The sequence below is a fragment of the Prinia subflava genome, chromosome 9 (genome assembly GCF_021018805.1).
Source record: "Prinia subflava isolate CZ2003 ecotype Zambia chromosome 9, Cam_Psub_1.2, whole genome shotgun sequence".
Lineage (NCBI taxonomy): Eukaryota > Metazoa > Chordata > Aves > Passeriformes > Cisticolidae > Prinia > Prinia subflava.
The window spans coordinates 3,754,112-3,769,095 of NC_086255.1; the positions used below are offsets into that span (position 1 = coordinate 3,754,112).

Here is a 14,984-nt window from a genome sequence, read left to right on the forward strand (position 1 = left end):
ATCTTTTTCTACTAATTCAGAAAAAGCTATTTTCCTCTTTTTTAGAGTTTTGCTGTTGCCCATTTTATAGAATGGTTTGGGCTGGAAGGGACCTTAAAGCTCATCTCATATCAGCCCCTGCCATGGCAGGGACACCTCCCACTGTCCCAGGCTGCTCCAGCCCCAGTGTCCAGCCTGGCCTTGGGCACTGCCAGGGATCCAGGGGCAGCCACAGCTGCTCTGGGCACTCTGTGCCAGCGCCTCCCCACCTCCACAACCAAGAATTTCTTCCCAATATCCCACCCAAACCTATTTTCTTTCATCACCCTTGTCCTGGCACTCCATGTCCTTGTCACAAGTCCCTCTCCTTCCTTCTTGTTGGCTCCTTTATTTGACAGGAGTAAATCAGCCTTTCTTCAGCTTAAGAATACAGAGAAGCTGAGGGAGGAAAGTTCTTTGCAAGAGTCAGGAGAAAGTTGTGCTGAACATGCTGAAGTCACTGCTTATTTTGTTGTGTGTCATTTATCATTTTACAGCCAAATTCTAGAGACGCCAGCACGGCACTTCTCAGCTCTCCAGTAAATCTTCTACCCCAGGAGCCCTTCCACTGAAAGGCAGACAATTAGGGTTTTCAGAGTGCTGCTAACTTGTTACAGTTGTTTACCAAATACTAAAGTTGTGTGCATTACAAGTGGTAGATGTACCCTTCTTTTCATTACGATAACAAAAAGTTGTCTGCTTGGCAATAGTCAAGATTTTTCCATTTAATCTAACATGAATGGCAAAATCTATTCACTGAAGGAGGCTGGTGAAAGAGTTGCAAAGGACTGGTTTAGTGTCTAAAACAGAGCTGGGTTTGTTCAGTTGTTTTTTGGGTTTTTTTTCAAAACTCATTTATTTTTACTTTTGGAGGCATTAGTATAGAATGTCCAGAAGTGATTTTCCAAATTCTACTAAATATCTGCCTCATCTTTGTTTTTAGATGTGTAAAAAACCTCAGCTGTCTGTTTTGTGTGAGGTTTGGTGACCTGGGGCTGATGGTTTTACTCTTTTTCCATCCTTGCCCCTTTTTGGTCTTCATTAGAAGCCTGACTCTCTTTAGTGAGCACATAAAGGCTGGTTTGTCCCTTCAAACACAGGCACAGTGGGTTCAGTGGGGGGGGGGTGTGTTCATAGGTAGTTTGCTATTATTAGTTGATTTTAAAAGAAAAAACAAAACAAATCAAAGTCGTATTTGTATGGGAGCAGTACAAGGGGAAGTTCTTAGGTGTGTCTGTCCCTCCAGGTTCTCCTGGTCTCCAATTTTTATGCTCTGCTGTTTCTCCAGTACCTGCCCCAAGGCCCCTTTTGTTCTCTCCAGTGCCAAGAGCTTTCCTAACCTTGATTTCCCTCCCAGCCATGGGACTGTAGCTCAGCTAAGAACCTGTGCTGAAGAAGAGCAGCTCCAGAGCCCTGCTGGTTGTACATAAATACAGAATTTAATCATCCTGGACTGACTTCATGGTACAAATGTTCCTCCAAGCCACAACTCTCCTCCAAGTCACTGCCTGCTGAAACCAGGTGTTAGGGGAAAAAAATAAATCACTGCTGCTCTTCTGAGTAACAAATGTGAGGGGAGAGTTGGGCATTACCTTCTCCATCCCTGTGCACACATTTCCACAGGTGATGACCAAGCAGTGTGAAACTCCACAGCTTTAATCCAGAATACAGGAAGCAGCATTTGACATTTCCTCATACTCTTCTTTAGATGGATCCAGATGAGGCATAACTGAAGTATTTGACTTTCTTAGATAAAAGGGGATTTTGCTGTAAATCAGATAACATTAGAAAAATCAGCCTATTGGGGATTGATCAGGATATGGTAGGAGTGCAGTAGTCCTGTGATCAATTGTCTCTCTGTCCCTTATGTCTTGCTAATAAATACAAGAACTGCAGGCACCAGTTATTCTTCTGTTGAAAGAAATGGAAATGTTGCTGGTTGAAATTCAGAGATGTTTCATCCTTGAGGATTTATTACTTTTTTCCCATCCTCTCTGATAATAACAGCAGAACTAATAAATGTTCTACAGCTGAAAAGATGATCTTTGAACACTGCATAAATCTATTCTAGATAAGGCATTTATCCCAAATTCTGCATATCAAAGGAGAGGAGAACAGCAAATCTCTCACCTCCTGGAATCCCAGAATATTATCTCACCAGGATTTTGCTTCTGTGTGCTAGGCTTTTTGAATAGTCTGTTGATTCCAGACTGGCATGACTTTGCCAAATGGGATTTCCACTGCTAGCAGCCTTATAAGCTTGATTATATTAAATAATGTGCAGTCATTCTGAGTTATGAAAAATAACTTATTCATTCTCTTTTTCAAGGAGTAACTGGGTGACCTCTTACAGAGTGTTGGTGAGCAATGACAGCCACGCCTGGACTGCTGTCAGAAACGAATCTGGGGATGTGGTGAGTAGAATGAAACACGTTTTGTGAGGAGGAGCAGAGGTGGGAAGGCAGGGACTGGCCACAGATTGGTCAGTGGCAGCATCTTTTAGTGGTTGATTTTAAGAGCAAATCCCAAGGTACAGGATTGCCCAGGGGGAAGGGGGGCACTGCCATCCTCGAAGAGCAGTTCTGGCCTGAGCCACCATCAGCCTGGCCTCGACTGGTGATTTCACATTTCTATCACCAAAACCACTGCGAGTCAGCTGGCAGCACTGACGTGTCCATTTCCCTGCTGGGCCTGCCCAGATATTTGAAGGGAACAGCGAGAAGGAGATCCCAGTGCTGAACATGCTGCCGGTGCCGCTGGTGGCGCGTTACATCCGCATCAACCCCCGCTCCTGGTTCGAGGAGGGCAGCATCTGCATGAGGCTGGAGATCCTGGGCTGCCCCTTGCCAGGTAAGGACAGCCTTTGTTCATTAATGTTGGCGTGGCTGCCCGTGGCAAGACTCAAAAGCCTCATTTCCTTTGGATGTCTTGGCTTTTGGTGCCACATTAATCTTTAGTGAGTAGAGTTTGCAAAAAGAAACAGAAATATCTGCCCAACCCCACAGACAGCATCAGGATAACTTCTGATATGCAACCCATAGTGCCTTTATTAATAAAACAAGATTGCCTGGATGATCTAACAAGATTTTCTTTGTTGTTTGGGTTTAAATGAGGTGCAGTAAATCTTCCTGAGTGCGCATGTGTCTTGGTTTGAGAGATGTTGCAATGTGTCCTGTCGTTGGTGAGCCTCAATGGCCCATCAACAGAAGATATACCCTGGAGGGTGGACAGTGGTGGAAGAGATAAGAAACACTTCCTCACCTGGTTTAACAGCTGGTCTATTATCAGAAGGCATCCACCCTCCTCCCCCTGGAGTTACAAGAGATAAAAAAAAAAATCTCCCCAACTGCTTCCAACAGATGAAATAGAATACACTTTTTTTTGGTTACATAACCCAAGACAACATGTACAGTGGACACAACAGGATTATGTACTGGGACAGGCACTTGCAGATGTCTCAAGCTTCTAAGGCAAGAAATAAGAATTATATAGCCTGATTTATAATTTTTAATTTTTTTTTTCAATTATATAGGCCATAAGACTTCCCTGAAATATTTTGAAGGCAAATCCTGTTGCTGAACTAGTGCTTAGGTTGTAGGGAGGAAGGAGGGAGTTTGGGCTGTAAGGAATTTCTAGGATATTTCAAGTGTTATTAAATCCAGCATCATCCCTGGTAAATCAGAAGTGAGGGGAAGTTTTCCTATGCTATGCAAGGACACTTGAAAAAAGAAACCCAAATCCATTCAATACTGTGAATTCTGCCAAAGCCATGATTCTGCCCAGGCACATTGTGAATAGTCTTGTGATAGATTTATGTCTTCATTTCTGTGTGTACATGTATATAGATATTTTCAAAAACCTTTTTTCTCAAATATTTTCTGCTCATTCCACACCTCTGATCTTTTTTGTTGCCGTTGTTTTCTTTGATCTGAAATTCTGGCGCCATGGGGATTTTTTTTTCAGAGATCTGTGATTTTAAGAAATACTAGAGCCAGAAAAAACCTGTCTTTCCAGAGCCTTTCATTGCTGCTTTTACAGTTCCTGCCTCTGTTCAGAACTTGCTCCTTCAGTTCCTCTGGTGATGTGGGGTCTTCACATGCCAAGCAGACACAGCTTGATTTTTGTCCTTTAGATGTTTAAACACTCAGGGGAAAAGAAAAAAAGGAAAACTGTTTGGAGCTTGGAAGGGATAATTCTCTGCCAAAGCGAAGTGTGGGGCAAGCATTGTCATAAAATTTAGTCTGTAGATGTGTTATCATGAAGCACTGAAATTTAGCAGCACACAGACAACTGCTGTCAGTGGGTAAAAAATACATCCTGGACTTGATGGCAGTGGCCAAAGGTGAGGATGTGGATTTCCCTGTTTTCAGGAGAAGCCTGATTTCATTTAGCTGAGGGTTTAGAACACTGCATCTCTCTGGGTTGCTTGTTTCCCATTGTGATGGGCAATTCCACAGACAATATTTCCCCTCAGCTCTTGAGAGGACTCTCAGAGAGCAGTGATTTATCCCAAATTCCTGTGTGGAACTGCTCTCTGTAAACCAGGGTGTGAGGCTGAAGGAAAAGGAACCTTTTTTCAGCAGTGTGATTTTCTTATGGACACACACAGAGGTCTCCAGGGAATAACAGAGATGACACCCAAACTGTTTTGTAGGGAAATTCTTGTGATCCCTAAAACTGCATCTAATTGGGAAAAAGCAGAAATGTCAGTGTTTGGAAAGCTGATTTTTATTAAGTGCAGCAGTTTTTTACCCTGGATTCTTACTGGCTTTACACCCATCCCGGGCCAAATTCTGCTTGGCAGTGTTGGCTTTTGTTACCCATCAGCTTCCCGGGTCTGTGTCAGTGGGTGAAGCTGGGAACACATCTCCACTTTCAGCACTGTCCTGCTGAGTGCTCTTCCAGCTTTTCACAGGTCTTGGATTCACGTGGAAACAGCATCAGTGCATCCCCCTGGTAGTCATTTATGGAGTTAATTGCCCGCAGTGGCTGAGTCAGTATATTCCTGAAAGAAAACACCAGAATCATTCATTGAGAAACACAATGGGAGTGGGGTGTGTTCATTCAAAATGTAATTGGACTGAAGAACTAATAGGTTTTGATAAGTGCTGACCCATCTTTTTTAGCTCAGAAAGAGCTGGCATTTCTTTCTCCTCGCTCATTTTGTCCATCGCACGCGAGGTGCCCGGAACAAAGCTGTTCCTCAGGTTCCAGAGGCCTTTCCACGCACATTTTCTTCCTGTAGGATGGGACTTTTTTTTTTGTAGCTCCCTCTAAGTGGTTTTCTCACCCTTTATTGGTGTCATTTTGTGCATTCTAAGTTAAATATCTGGATGGTTTGGCCGTGGGAGCAGCAAATCTGACAGTGCTGCTCTAACACACTGTGTTGGCTGTGGGACTGGAAATCAAGGGCTCTTCTTTTCTCAAAGGTTTTTATCTTTCCATAAAAATGACAAATTTTCCTAAATGCACCAAAATCAGGAGGTGGGACTCTGTTAGTTCACACACCTCCAGCCTTTCCAAAGCCTGAGGCATAGGGCCCCCAACAGCTAAAGGAGGGTGGAAGGAAAGAAACCCATTTTTTGTAACTCTGAATTTCTTTTCAAGTCTTCTAGATTTGTAATTTTAGGGTTTATTCCTTTATTAATCCCTGAATATATCAAACCATTTGCATTCAGTCTGTGCTCTGTATCAGCTTTCCATCAGGCAGGCTTACAAGGGAGGGTAATAAAGGAATAAGGAGAAAGGATAAAAGAAAACGAAAAAACCCGAATAGGATTGATATTCTAGGAGGGGCTGTTAGCACTGTTGGAATGAGATGGAAATGGTTAAAGGCAGCTAGAACCCATTCCTGTGGGTAGGGCTCTGTCCATAAAACCTGCTGTATGTGGTAGATGCACTAAAAATTGGATAAATCCTGATAAAACACAATTTGGACAACTGAAATAGAGAAGTTACTACTTATCTAAGCAGTATTATATAAGATAATTGTAAATTTTTATCAGTGAAATGCTTCTGTCTTATCCATAACATACAGTTGTGTTGGATCTTAGGCTAGTTTGGACAAAAAAACTTTTCTAAACTGTTACAGTAGCTCTAAAAAAAAGAAAAAAGAAAAAAAGAAACTCTGTTGTCCAACTACGTTAGTGGTACCTTTGGATAACAGAAGGGATTTTCACCAAGAAAAAGACATTTATTCTTAGAGGGAAGATGCCAGAAAATCCTACCTATAACAACAATCAGCGCTGCCATGTCTCAAAAAAGAGGGCAAAAAGAGGACAAAAACCACAAGCATTTAATTCCCTCTCCACTTTCCAAAAATGCTGGTATTTACATAGAGGGAGACTGACACACACAATCTTTTGCAATTGCCTCAGAGGGATGGATGTGCCATCCTTGCCTTCTCTTTCTCAAACCTAAGGAAGGTCAAAACGAAATTGCATGTGATCAAAAGCAGCCAGAGATTGGAGAGAGAAAATTAGTTGAGTTCTTCATGAATTTATTTATATTGTGGAGTATTCAAGGCAAGAGGCAATTATTTTAATGGAATAAATTTGTGATGAAATTTAATTTTTAATAGTTCTTATATAGGAAACTATCACTGGTACCATGATTATGCCATTACTTTGAACCCAAGATAAAAATGAACTTTAACAGCTCTGTAATGGAGTACTGTGTTTTTGAGTGGCTTCAGTCTTATTTTTGCTGCTTCTCTCTTAGTGCCAGGCTACCTGGTCAAGTGTAGAGTTGTGTTCATTTTTTGATAAAAATGTGACTTTCTACAAGAGTCTTTCATTATAAATGATCCTGTAAACAGCAGTTCTAAATCCAGCATCTCCTTCTGAGAATAAAAGGAGAAAAGAATCAGTTTATAGTTGAAAAATATTATTTCACTGCTGATTTCATGTGTGATGTTAATGCTCATGAGCAATGCTTATGGGGCTGCCATGAAATAGATCATCTGGAAAAAAAACTTGGGATCTCCTGATGTGGCTGCCAGTGGATTTATTTCAAGATTACACATGTGCTGCCTGGGAGATGTTCAATTTAGTGAAGACAAGCCAAATTCACTTAAATTACATGGAAATTAAGAAAACCCAGTCATATGCGAAATAGCACATTGGGGTTTTGAGTGTAGTCTAAAGGGTTTAAACCAGAATATTCTTTTTATCAAAAACTTCTCTGAATCCCTTGGATTGCCTTCATCATGCCCTTCATTTGGAGCACCACTTCTGAGAAGCTGAAACTTACTGGAAGCATCAGGGCTCCACTGGTTGAGGTGCTGTAATAAGTGAAATTCTCCCTTTTTTTCATCAACTGCTGAGCAAGTGCTCATTTCTGGTACTTTTTGTGGGCAGTTTTCAGGGCCCTCATGCTGCAAAGTAGCTGGGAATTGATCCACTTGGAGTTCTGGGGTCCCCAGCACAGGAAGGACATGGAGCTGTTGGAGAAGATCCAGAGGAAGCCTCAGAGATGATCAGAGGGATGGAGCAGCTCTCCCATGAGGAAAGGCTGAGAGAACTGGGATTGGTCAGCCTGGAGAGGAGAAATGTTGGGATGATGTAATTGTGGTTTTCCAGTGCCTGAAGAAAGCTGCAAAAAAGATGGAGAGAGACTTTGGACCAGGGCCTGGAGTGTCAGGACAAGGAGGAATGGCTTCCCAGTGCCAGAGGGCAGGGTTAGATGGGATTTAGGAAGAAATTCTTCCCTGTGAGGGTGGGCAGGCCCTGGCACAGGGTGCCCAGAGCAGCTGTGGCTGCCCCTGGATCCCTGGCAGTGCCCAAGGCCAGGTTTGGCTTGGCCAAACCCTGGGGCAGTGGGAGGTGTCCCTGCCCATGGCAGGGGTGGCACTGGGTGGGATTTGAAGTTCCTTCCAGCCCAAACCATTCTGGATTCTATGAATCCATGATTTAGCAGCTGTTACCACTTGTCCATCTTTACAAAGAATAGAAAGATAGAAGGGAACAAGGTGCCTCTGCAGCAGCTTCATTAACTCTACTGCTGATGCAAAGATAGATAAGAGGTAGAAAAAGCCAATATATCCCTCTATATAAATGGGAGTGCCACAGTTTTGCAGGATTTTTTCTTCTTGGAAGAAAGAGAGTCTTTCTCCAGAATTTCTGTGAATAAATCAGTATGTTTCTATTACAACTCTTCTGTGGTTTGAGTTCCTCAGTCTCTTATTCTCAGTTTTATTAAAAAAAAAAAAATTTGCCCAAGTGGACCCATCCAGCTGTGCTCAAGCCTTGTTTGCCTTTGTGCATTTTAGCTTTTAATGTTCTAATCTGTATTCCTGCTGCAGCAGAAATCCAGAAATCCAAGCAGGCTACAGCAGAGCCTGGCAAAGGATGAGTGTTAATTCTCTAGGGAACTGTCAAATTGAGCTCTGTTGCTGAGGAAGGGCCAGAGATACAATCATTCTCACTGCACAATTTTTTCAAGTTTCCACCAACTCTACAACATTCTCAGTCATTCCCATGATATTAGTGTTTGATGTATGGAAAAAGAGCCAGGCTTTGAAAGGAGTGGGATTAAAGTATCAGGGGAAAAAATCGGTTGCTGTATATTTTGGCTCGTGGTGATACAGAAAACCTTCAACATCCTGGCAGTTTTATGATGTTTATTTTTATATTTTTACAGCGTGGGGATATTTTTTCAATTATGAAGATATTCTGTGTGGCATTAAACACATTGTCTCTTTCAAGAAGAAGTGAATTTTTTTTCCCTGATTTTCATCTTTTATCCATCAGTATATTAATGAGTAATTTCTACAAATTAACATTGGTTTTGATGAGACAGGATTCTTTTTGGACATTTTTCAGTCGTATTTGTAGAGCAGCATTCAACTGACCTTCCAGCATCTCTGCTGTAGATTAGGAAATGGAAGTGGAGACAAGGATGGGTCATGTTACTGAGAAGCTTAATGGAACTTGCATGTTTCATTTCATAAATAACTTAAATAGTTCAAAAAGACCCCAAAAATGTTAGAATTTTATGGGAGTATTTAATGGTTTTAATGCCAGAAATATGAAACTTTAAAATGTTATAAAGTATTTTGCAGTGTTGTGAGTTTTCCATAATTTCATTAAGGATTTGTTGCTGTGGGATGGTAACTACATATTTTTACTACTCAGAACTTTTCTTTCCCCCCCAAAAAAAAGTCACAGCTGACAGGTGATATTGTTTAAAACCATTTTTTTTTTCTCTAGAGACAGTGTCTTTTTGTGTTGCAATAAGACAGGATGATATTTAGACTTTTTCATATTTTGCTTTTCCCCCAATAATTTTAAACCAATGAAGATGATTTTGTGTGAAGGGAAACAATTTTTCATTGAAGCCTGACAGCTACTGGTTTGACAAATGATTACTCAAAATTCCAGACATCCCAGATGTGGCAAGTTAAGGAATGTGTCTGATGTTTTCCAAATAGACTTGTTTGTCTCTGAAAATAAATCACAGTAGATTAGGCTAGGAACACATTTATCAGGAACTTCAAAGCTGAGTCTTGGCCAGTTTGTTGTTGGTTTTTTTTTCAGGTGAAGGGCCTGGAATGTCAAGGAGACAAAAGATTCTTTTCTAACCACATATCTTCCTTTGATGCTTCAAAATGAACAAACTATAAATAATATCCATAAATAAGCGAGTATGTAAATTTTTAAATGACAAACACCTCTGGCTTCCACAGGAACTCTTCTGGAAGATAATTAGGATTGTTTAATGTGCACAGTTATTCCTTTCTATATTTTGCAAGCAGTGCATAGACTTGGAAAATACTCATCAGGAGAACTAAAATTCCTTGCAATAGTAAATTAATCAAGTGGACACAAAACATTTACTGTGGCTTTTTCCTCTAATTCGATTTTTCTTCCACTCTTTTATCTTGTATCTGACTCATCATTTCCCAATGACTTTTCCCCTCCTCTGCAGCCTAAGGCTGCCCCTCTGCTTTTCAGTTGAAGTTTAGGGTTTTTGTGCAGAGGAGCTGTCTGGAAAGCTGATGCCTCCCTGCTTTTGTTTGGATCTGTATGAATTGATTTGTGCAGTGATCAGAAATATTTAAAATTAGTTGTTTCTATGAGTTTTGCTTTTGGAAACCTGCTTTAGGTACACACAGGACAGTGGAATTCAGATTTCCACATTCCTTACATGATTTGTGCCAAAGCACCTCTAAATTTGAAATTCCTAAGTGTGTGAAACCTCTTCTATTTCTTTTCTCAGACCCAAACAATTATTACCACAGAAGAAATGAAATGACAACCACTGATAATCTGGACTTTAAGCATCACAACTACAAGGAGATGAGGCAGGTAGGCAAAGAGGGTGGTGGATGATGGAGGGTGGATGGGTCCAGGCTTTTCAGCCCTGGGGAATCTGGATTCCACCTCTACAGAATATCATTAAACTCTATCTACAGTATGTTTTTAAAATATTTTCCCTGTTTTAATCTGATAGAAGAAGCAGTCCAATGAAGTCCCAAAGTCTTAATTTGTAGATAAACTAACTTGAAAGAGGTGACACTGAGTGACAGAGGAAGTATTTTCATATAATGTGCCACTCTTTTTCTTCCATATGTATTTGAGAAGTGAATGACATAGTGGTTTCTCCTTCTAGATTTGACTCTGATTTAGCCATCAGTTTTCTCATATATTTCAGTGGGTTTGCATAATCAGAATAAACCCCAGAGTCCAATTCCATACTCACAGTTGTGAAAATCAGCAAAAATTCACCAGAAAAAAAAAAATCTGTTAGTATAACTCTAAATCTACCAGCCTTGTAATCTTATTCCTTTAACTTCAAACAGCCAACCTTGTTCTCGGCTTTGTTATTGTTTTTCATCTTGCTTCATATCACCACAGACACAAGTGTGGGTTGTCCTGAAGAAATATTTCTGCCCACTTTCTCTTCAAATATAAAGATAATATGTTTGGACTTGATGTGTGTGATTCACTTGCTGTGTGCTGGATTTTCAGTGTATTTATACTGCATGAATCACCACGGGGTTTTATTGAGCAATTGTGTACTGAGTCACACGTTTATTTTGGTAGAGATTTCATGGCCCATATTTCTTAGCACAAAGATTAGACGAGTAGGAACTCAATTGGCATAATTACTGTCAGGAACAATAAAATAAAATGTATTTATGTTGTCGTTGCAGAAAGGCAGGTTGGTCAGGTTAGAAATATCTTGGGGAAAAGAACCACAGCTTTAAATGAGAATGTTTTTGCACTCTTCATACAAATGGAAAATCTGTGACTGTGGTTGTGAATTGTGAACTGTGTGCTCTCCCAATTTCTGTTTTCTTCTGTGTCAAAATAATTAATTTTTTTAGAGCTCATCGGATTTTAATTGCTGGTGGGCAGCATATTGTGGGTTGCATTGTAGTAAGTCTTATATTCCCAAAACTATTCTCAAAACTTCAGTGCAAAATGGAATAATAACTGCCAGAGTCAACTTCTTATTAAAAACAAACAAAAAAACAGTAACAACAATCAAAACCATACTCAACCCCAAATATACATTGATGTCAGTTTTCATAGCCACTTCATCACCAACCACCTTAGAAAAATGCTGTTCTTTGAAGTGATTTGTTACCAGCACTGAAGGAGGAGGAGATGGTGTTCCTGGGCCATGCTTTGGAAGCATTATATTACATTACAATAAATCAAGTATTTGTGAGAGGGACGGATTTTTAGAGTGTCAGGTAGTTTTAATACAACTCTCTGATTAGGAAGATGAAATTTACAGCTCCAGTTTTCTCCTTGTAAAAGAACATTCAATATTCTTCTTCCAGTCAGTGGGAATGCTCGCTGCATCTTGTGTGCAGGATTGTTTTATGGCCCAAAATATTTATTATATGTTCATTTCTGTGTATGTATTTGTATATATTCACGTGGTACAGGAAGCTGTCACATCTTTGATGTGAGTATTTGAGTACAACCTTGTCTTTGAGACAACAAACCCAGATTATGGGTGAAATATTGTGCCATTTGTAGGAAATGGGAATGAGAAGGTCAAATATGAAATATGTTCATTTTCAGCAGTGTATTTCCATTAACTCCATTGCATTACATGTTACCAGAAGAGTCACTGTAAATGTTACTACAAAGGCTCTAATGCAGGAAAAGTTCTTTGACTCAGAAAATAATCACATGTTTGCAATTAAACAGATGATGGGGAGTTTACTGAGGCCAATGCAAATATTTCCACTGGATGTAATATACTTTGAACTTGGTTCTGGCCATTTTTCTCACCATTAATGAGCATTTCCATACTTCCAAGCACTTCTCTAAATTGGTGTTCCTGGTATCCTGTGAGCACTGCAGTGCCAGGCACGTCAGGAAAGCTTCTGCACGTGGAAATTTCAGGGTCAGGAGTTTCTCTGTTGGGTTTCAGAGGCAGCTCTGAGACAAACAGGCTCACACTCCCCATTTCTCAGCTTGTGGAGCTGCATGGATGCAGGGAAACATCAGCCAGCTCAGTTTCCTTCCATTTGCAGAAGGTGTGAGGAGAGAAATTAGTAAACACAGGTCTGAGTCAGTGACATTATTTACACAGTATGGATTTAGCCTTTAGCTAAAATAGAACTGCTTTTAATGCAATATCTCTACTTGCTGGCAGAGTGAAAAAATTAATATTTCTATTGGAGAACATGTTGCAACCTGCAAAATAAATGCATTTCTGTGCACTGACACCCCGGATCACCTCAAGTCCCTTACCTATAGTACCTCACAGAGCATGGTTGTTTTAATTACTCTCCATTATTTTAATTACTCTCCATGGCATAATGTTTTAAAAATGAGAAAGCAGAGCTATGAATTCATGAACTAAACATAAAGCTTTTACAACTAAGAAGTAATCAGAGAAGCAAATGAAAACTTTGTGCTGCATCCAATTTAGAATGAACCAATCCATAGTGGATCTATTTTGATGCTTGCATTATCTAAATATGTTCTTTTTTTTTTTCTCTTTCTTTTTGTTGGCAGTTGATGAAAACTGTGAATAAAATGTGCCCAAATATCACAAGAATTTACAATATTGGAAAAAGCAACCAAGGATTGAAGCTGTACGCTGTCGAGATTTCTGACAACCCAGGAGAACACGAAGTTGGTTAGGATTTTAATCTTAACTAAATCTATTGAAAGGGTGTTGGGATTTGGTTTTTTTCCTCTTCCTCTTTCTCTGTATCTGCACTAATTATCACTGATGGAATTATATTCATGGCAGCAAAGATTTCAAATGTATGTGGGAGGAACCTCAGCGCTGTATTTCTAAATTGGGAAGAGGAGGGTGAGCAAAAATAGAGGACATTTTGAATGTGGGATCAAATTCTTTAATGATCATTCTTCACAGTAATAAAATAAAAGTGAATTTTAATACTGGGGGATGGATTTTAGTAGTGGGATTGATGTAGCTATGGATAGAAATTTACCTTTTTTTGTGTGGGTTGAATGCATTGCAAGCAGGGACAGGTCAAATCTCCAATTAATTTTTAATTCATGAGGTTTGGGGCTCAATTTCCTACCATGATAATTCTTCAGCATAGAAGATCCTTCAGTCTTTGGTCCTTCTCACTGTGATAGTGCCTGGGACAGCTGTTGGAATAAAGGAATTTTGTGCTTTGCTGTATCCATGAATACACTGATAACGTCTTTAGATTAGTTGCTAGGAAAATTCTTTTTTGGCTAAGTATTTTTCATGTGACTTTTAGACCTTTGAAACTGTTAAAATCTATCTCTAACAAGCTGAAGTTGTGAGTATAATTAAAGATACGTTTAATCAAAAATGGGGTTTAGAGGTTTTACACAGTGGCTTTAGATATCACTAATGCATGAGCCCGTTCTAAATTAGCAACAGAAAGCAATTTATTTCTCCAAAGTGACATTTCCACCTCTCATTTGCACAGCTGAGACATTTCTCCAACACTCCTTAAGTGAAATGTTGCTGATTGACATCGATGCCGTTTGATAGAGATTTGATTTGCTGCTCTGACTACAACTCTGCTCCGTGTTTCTGTTCCACAGGGGAGCCAGAATTCCACTACATTGCGGGAGCTCATGGGAATGAAGTGCTTGGACGAGAGCTGATCCTTCTGCTCATGCAGTTCATGTGCCAGGAATACCTGGCTGGGAACCCGCGCATCGTGCACCTCATCCAGGACACGAGGATCCACCTGCTGCCCTCAGTGAACCCTGATGGATATGACAAGGCCTACAAAGCGGTAATTAGGATTGTGAACACATCAAGGAGCTCTTTTCTTTCCAGTAGATGAATCAAAAACGCTCCTCTCGTCATTGTTTTCTTCAAAGGTCACGTTTTGCAAGCGACCGAAATTCAAAAATGAAAAGATGGGCACATCAAAGTAAACACAAACCACCTTGGGAAAAAGCTGAAACAGTATTTGATGTGATGTTGGCTAACAGGAAAATGTACATGGAAAGGAGGGTCACAAAGACTGCCAGAACAAACCATCCTGAGGTGTACAGAGCCATGGGAACACCATTAGGCAAAATGGAAAATTCATGCAGTCTGTTTTTCACGAGAAACCAAGCTCAGCATGTGAAAATTTGCATTCCTCTGCAGCTGAAATATAATAGTGTGCCTTTAAGGAGAGCACAATGTGTTGGGCTTAGTAATAATTCAGTCTAGATGAAGACAGAGAACCAGGAAAAATTGTAGAGGCTGGTCAAATGCACTGGAAAATCTTCCAGAGCAGTCTGTAGAAGACTGGAACAGGAGAGTCAAAATCACAGTCATGGGAGGAAATGTGTGCTGTCTCCATTAAGTAATATATTTTGGCTAGGCTCAAGTAAATATTCATGGGTTTTCCTTCACCTCATTAAAGATTAGTACAAAATTTTTTAAAAAATGCCAGTTATTTAATTCAGTTAATTAAATAATTAATCTTTCGTTTCTCTGTATAGAATTACCTCTGGCACATTCCCAAACCACAGGGGCTCACAGGTTGT

At 40.1% G+C, this 14,984-nt stretch overlaps 1 protein-coding gene across 1 annotated transcript in view; it reads left to right on the top strand.

Annotated features, from left to right (window-relative positions):
- CPXM2 (carboxypeptidase X, M14 family member 2) overlaps positions 1 to 14,984 on the top strand; it is a 69,843-nt gene that overhangs the window by 40,096 nt on the left and 14,763 nt on the right. The window contains exons 4-8 of the mRNA XM_063405138.1: positions 2,348 to 2,432; positions 2,718 to 2,868; positions 10,237 to 10,325; positions 13,002 to 13,125; positions 14,040 to 14,236. Of these exons, the coding sequence (XP_063261208.1) occupies positions 2,348 to 2,432; positions 2,718 to 2,868; positions 10,237 to 10,325; positions 13,002 to 13,125; positions 14,040 to 14,236 (646 nt within the window). The remainder of the gene's footprint in view (positions 1 to 2,347; positions 2,433 to 2,717; positions 2,869 to 10,236; positions 10,326 to 13,001; positions 13,126 to 14,039; positions 14,237 to 14,984) is intronic.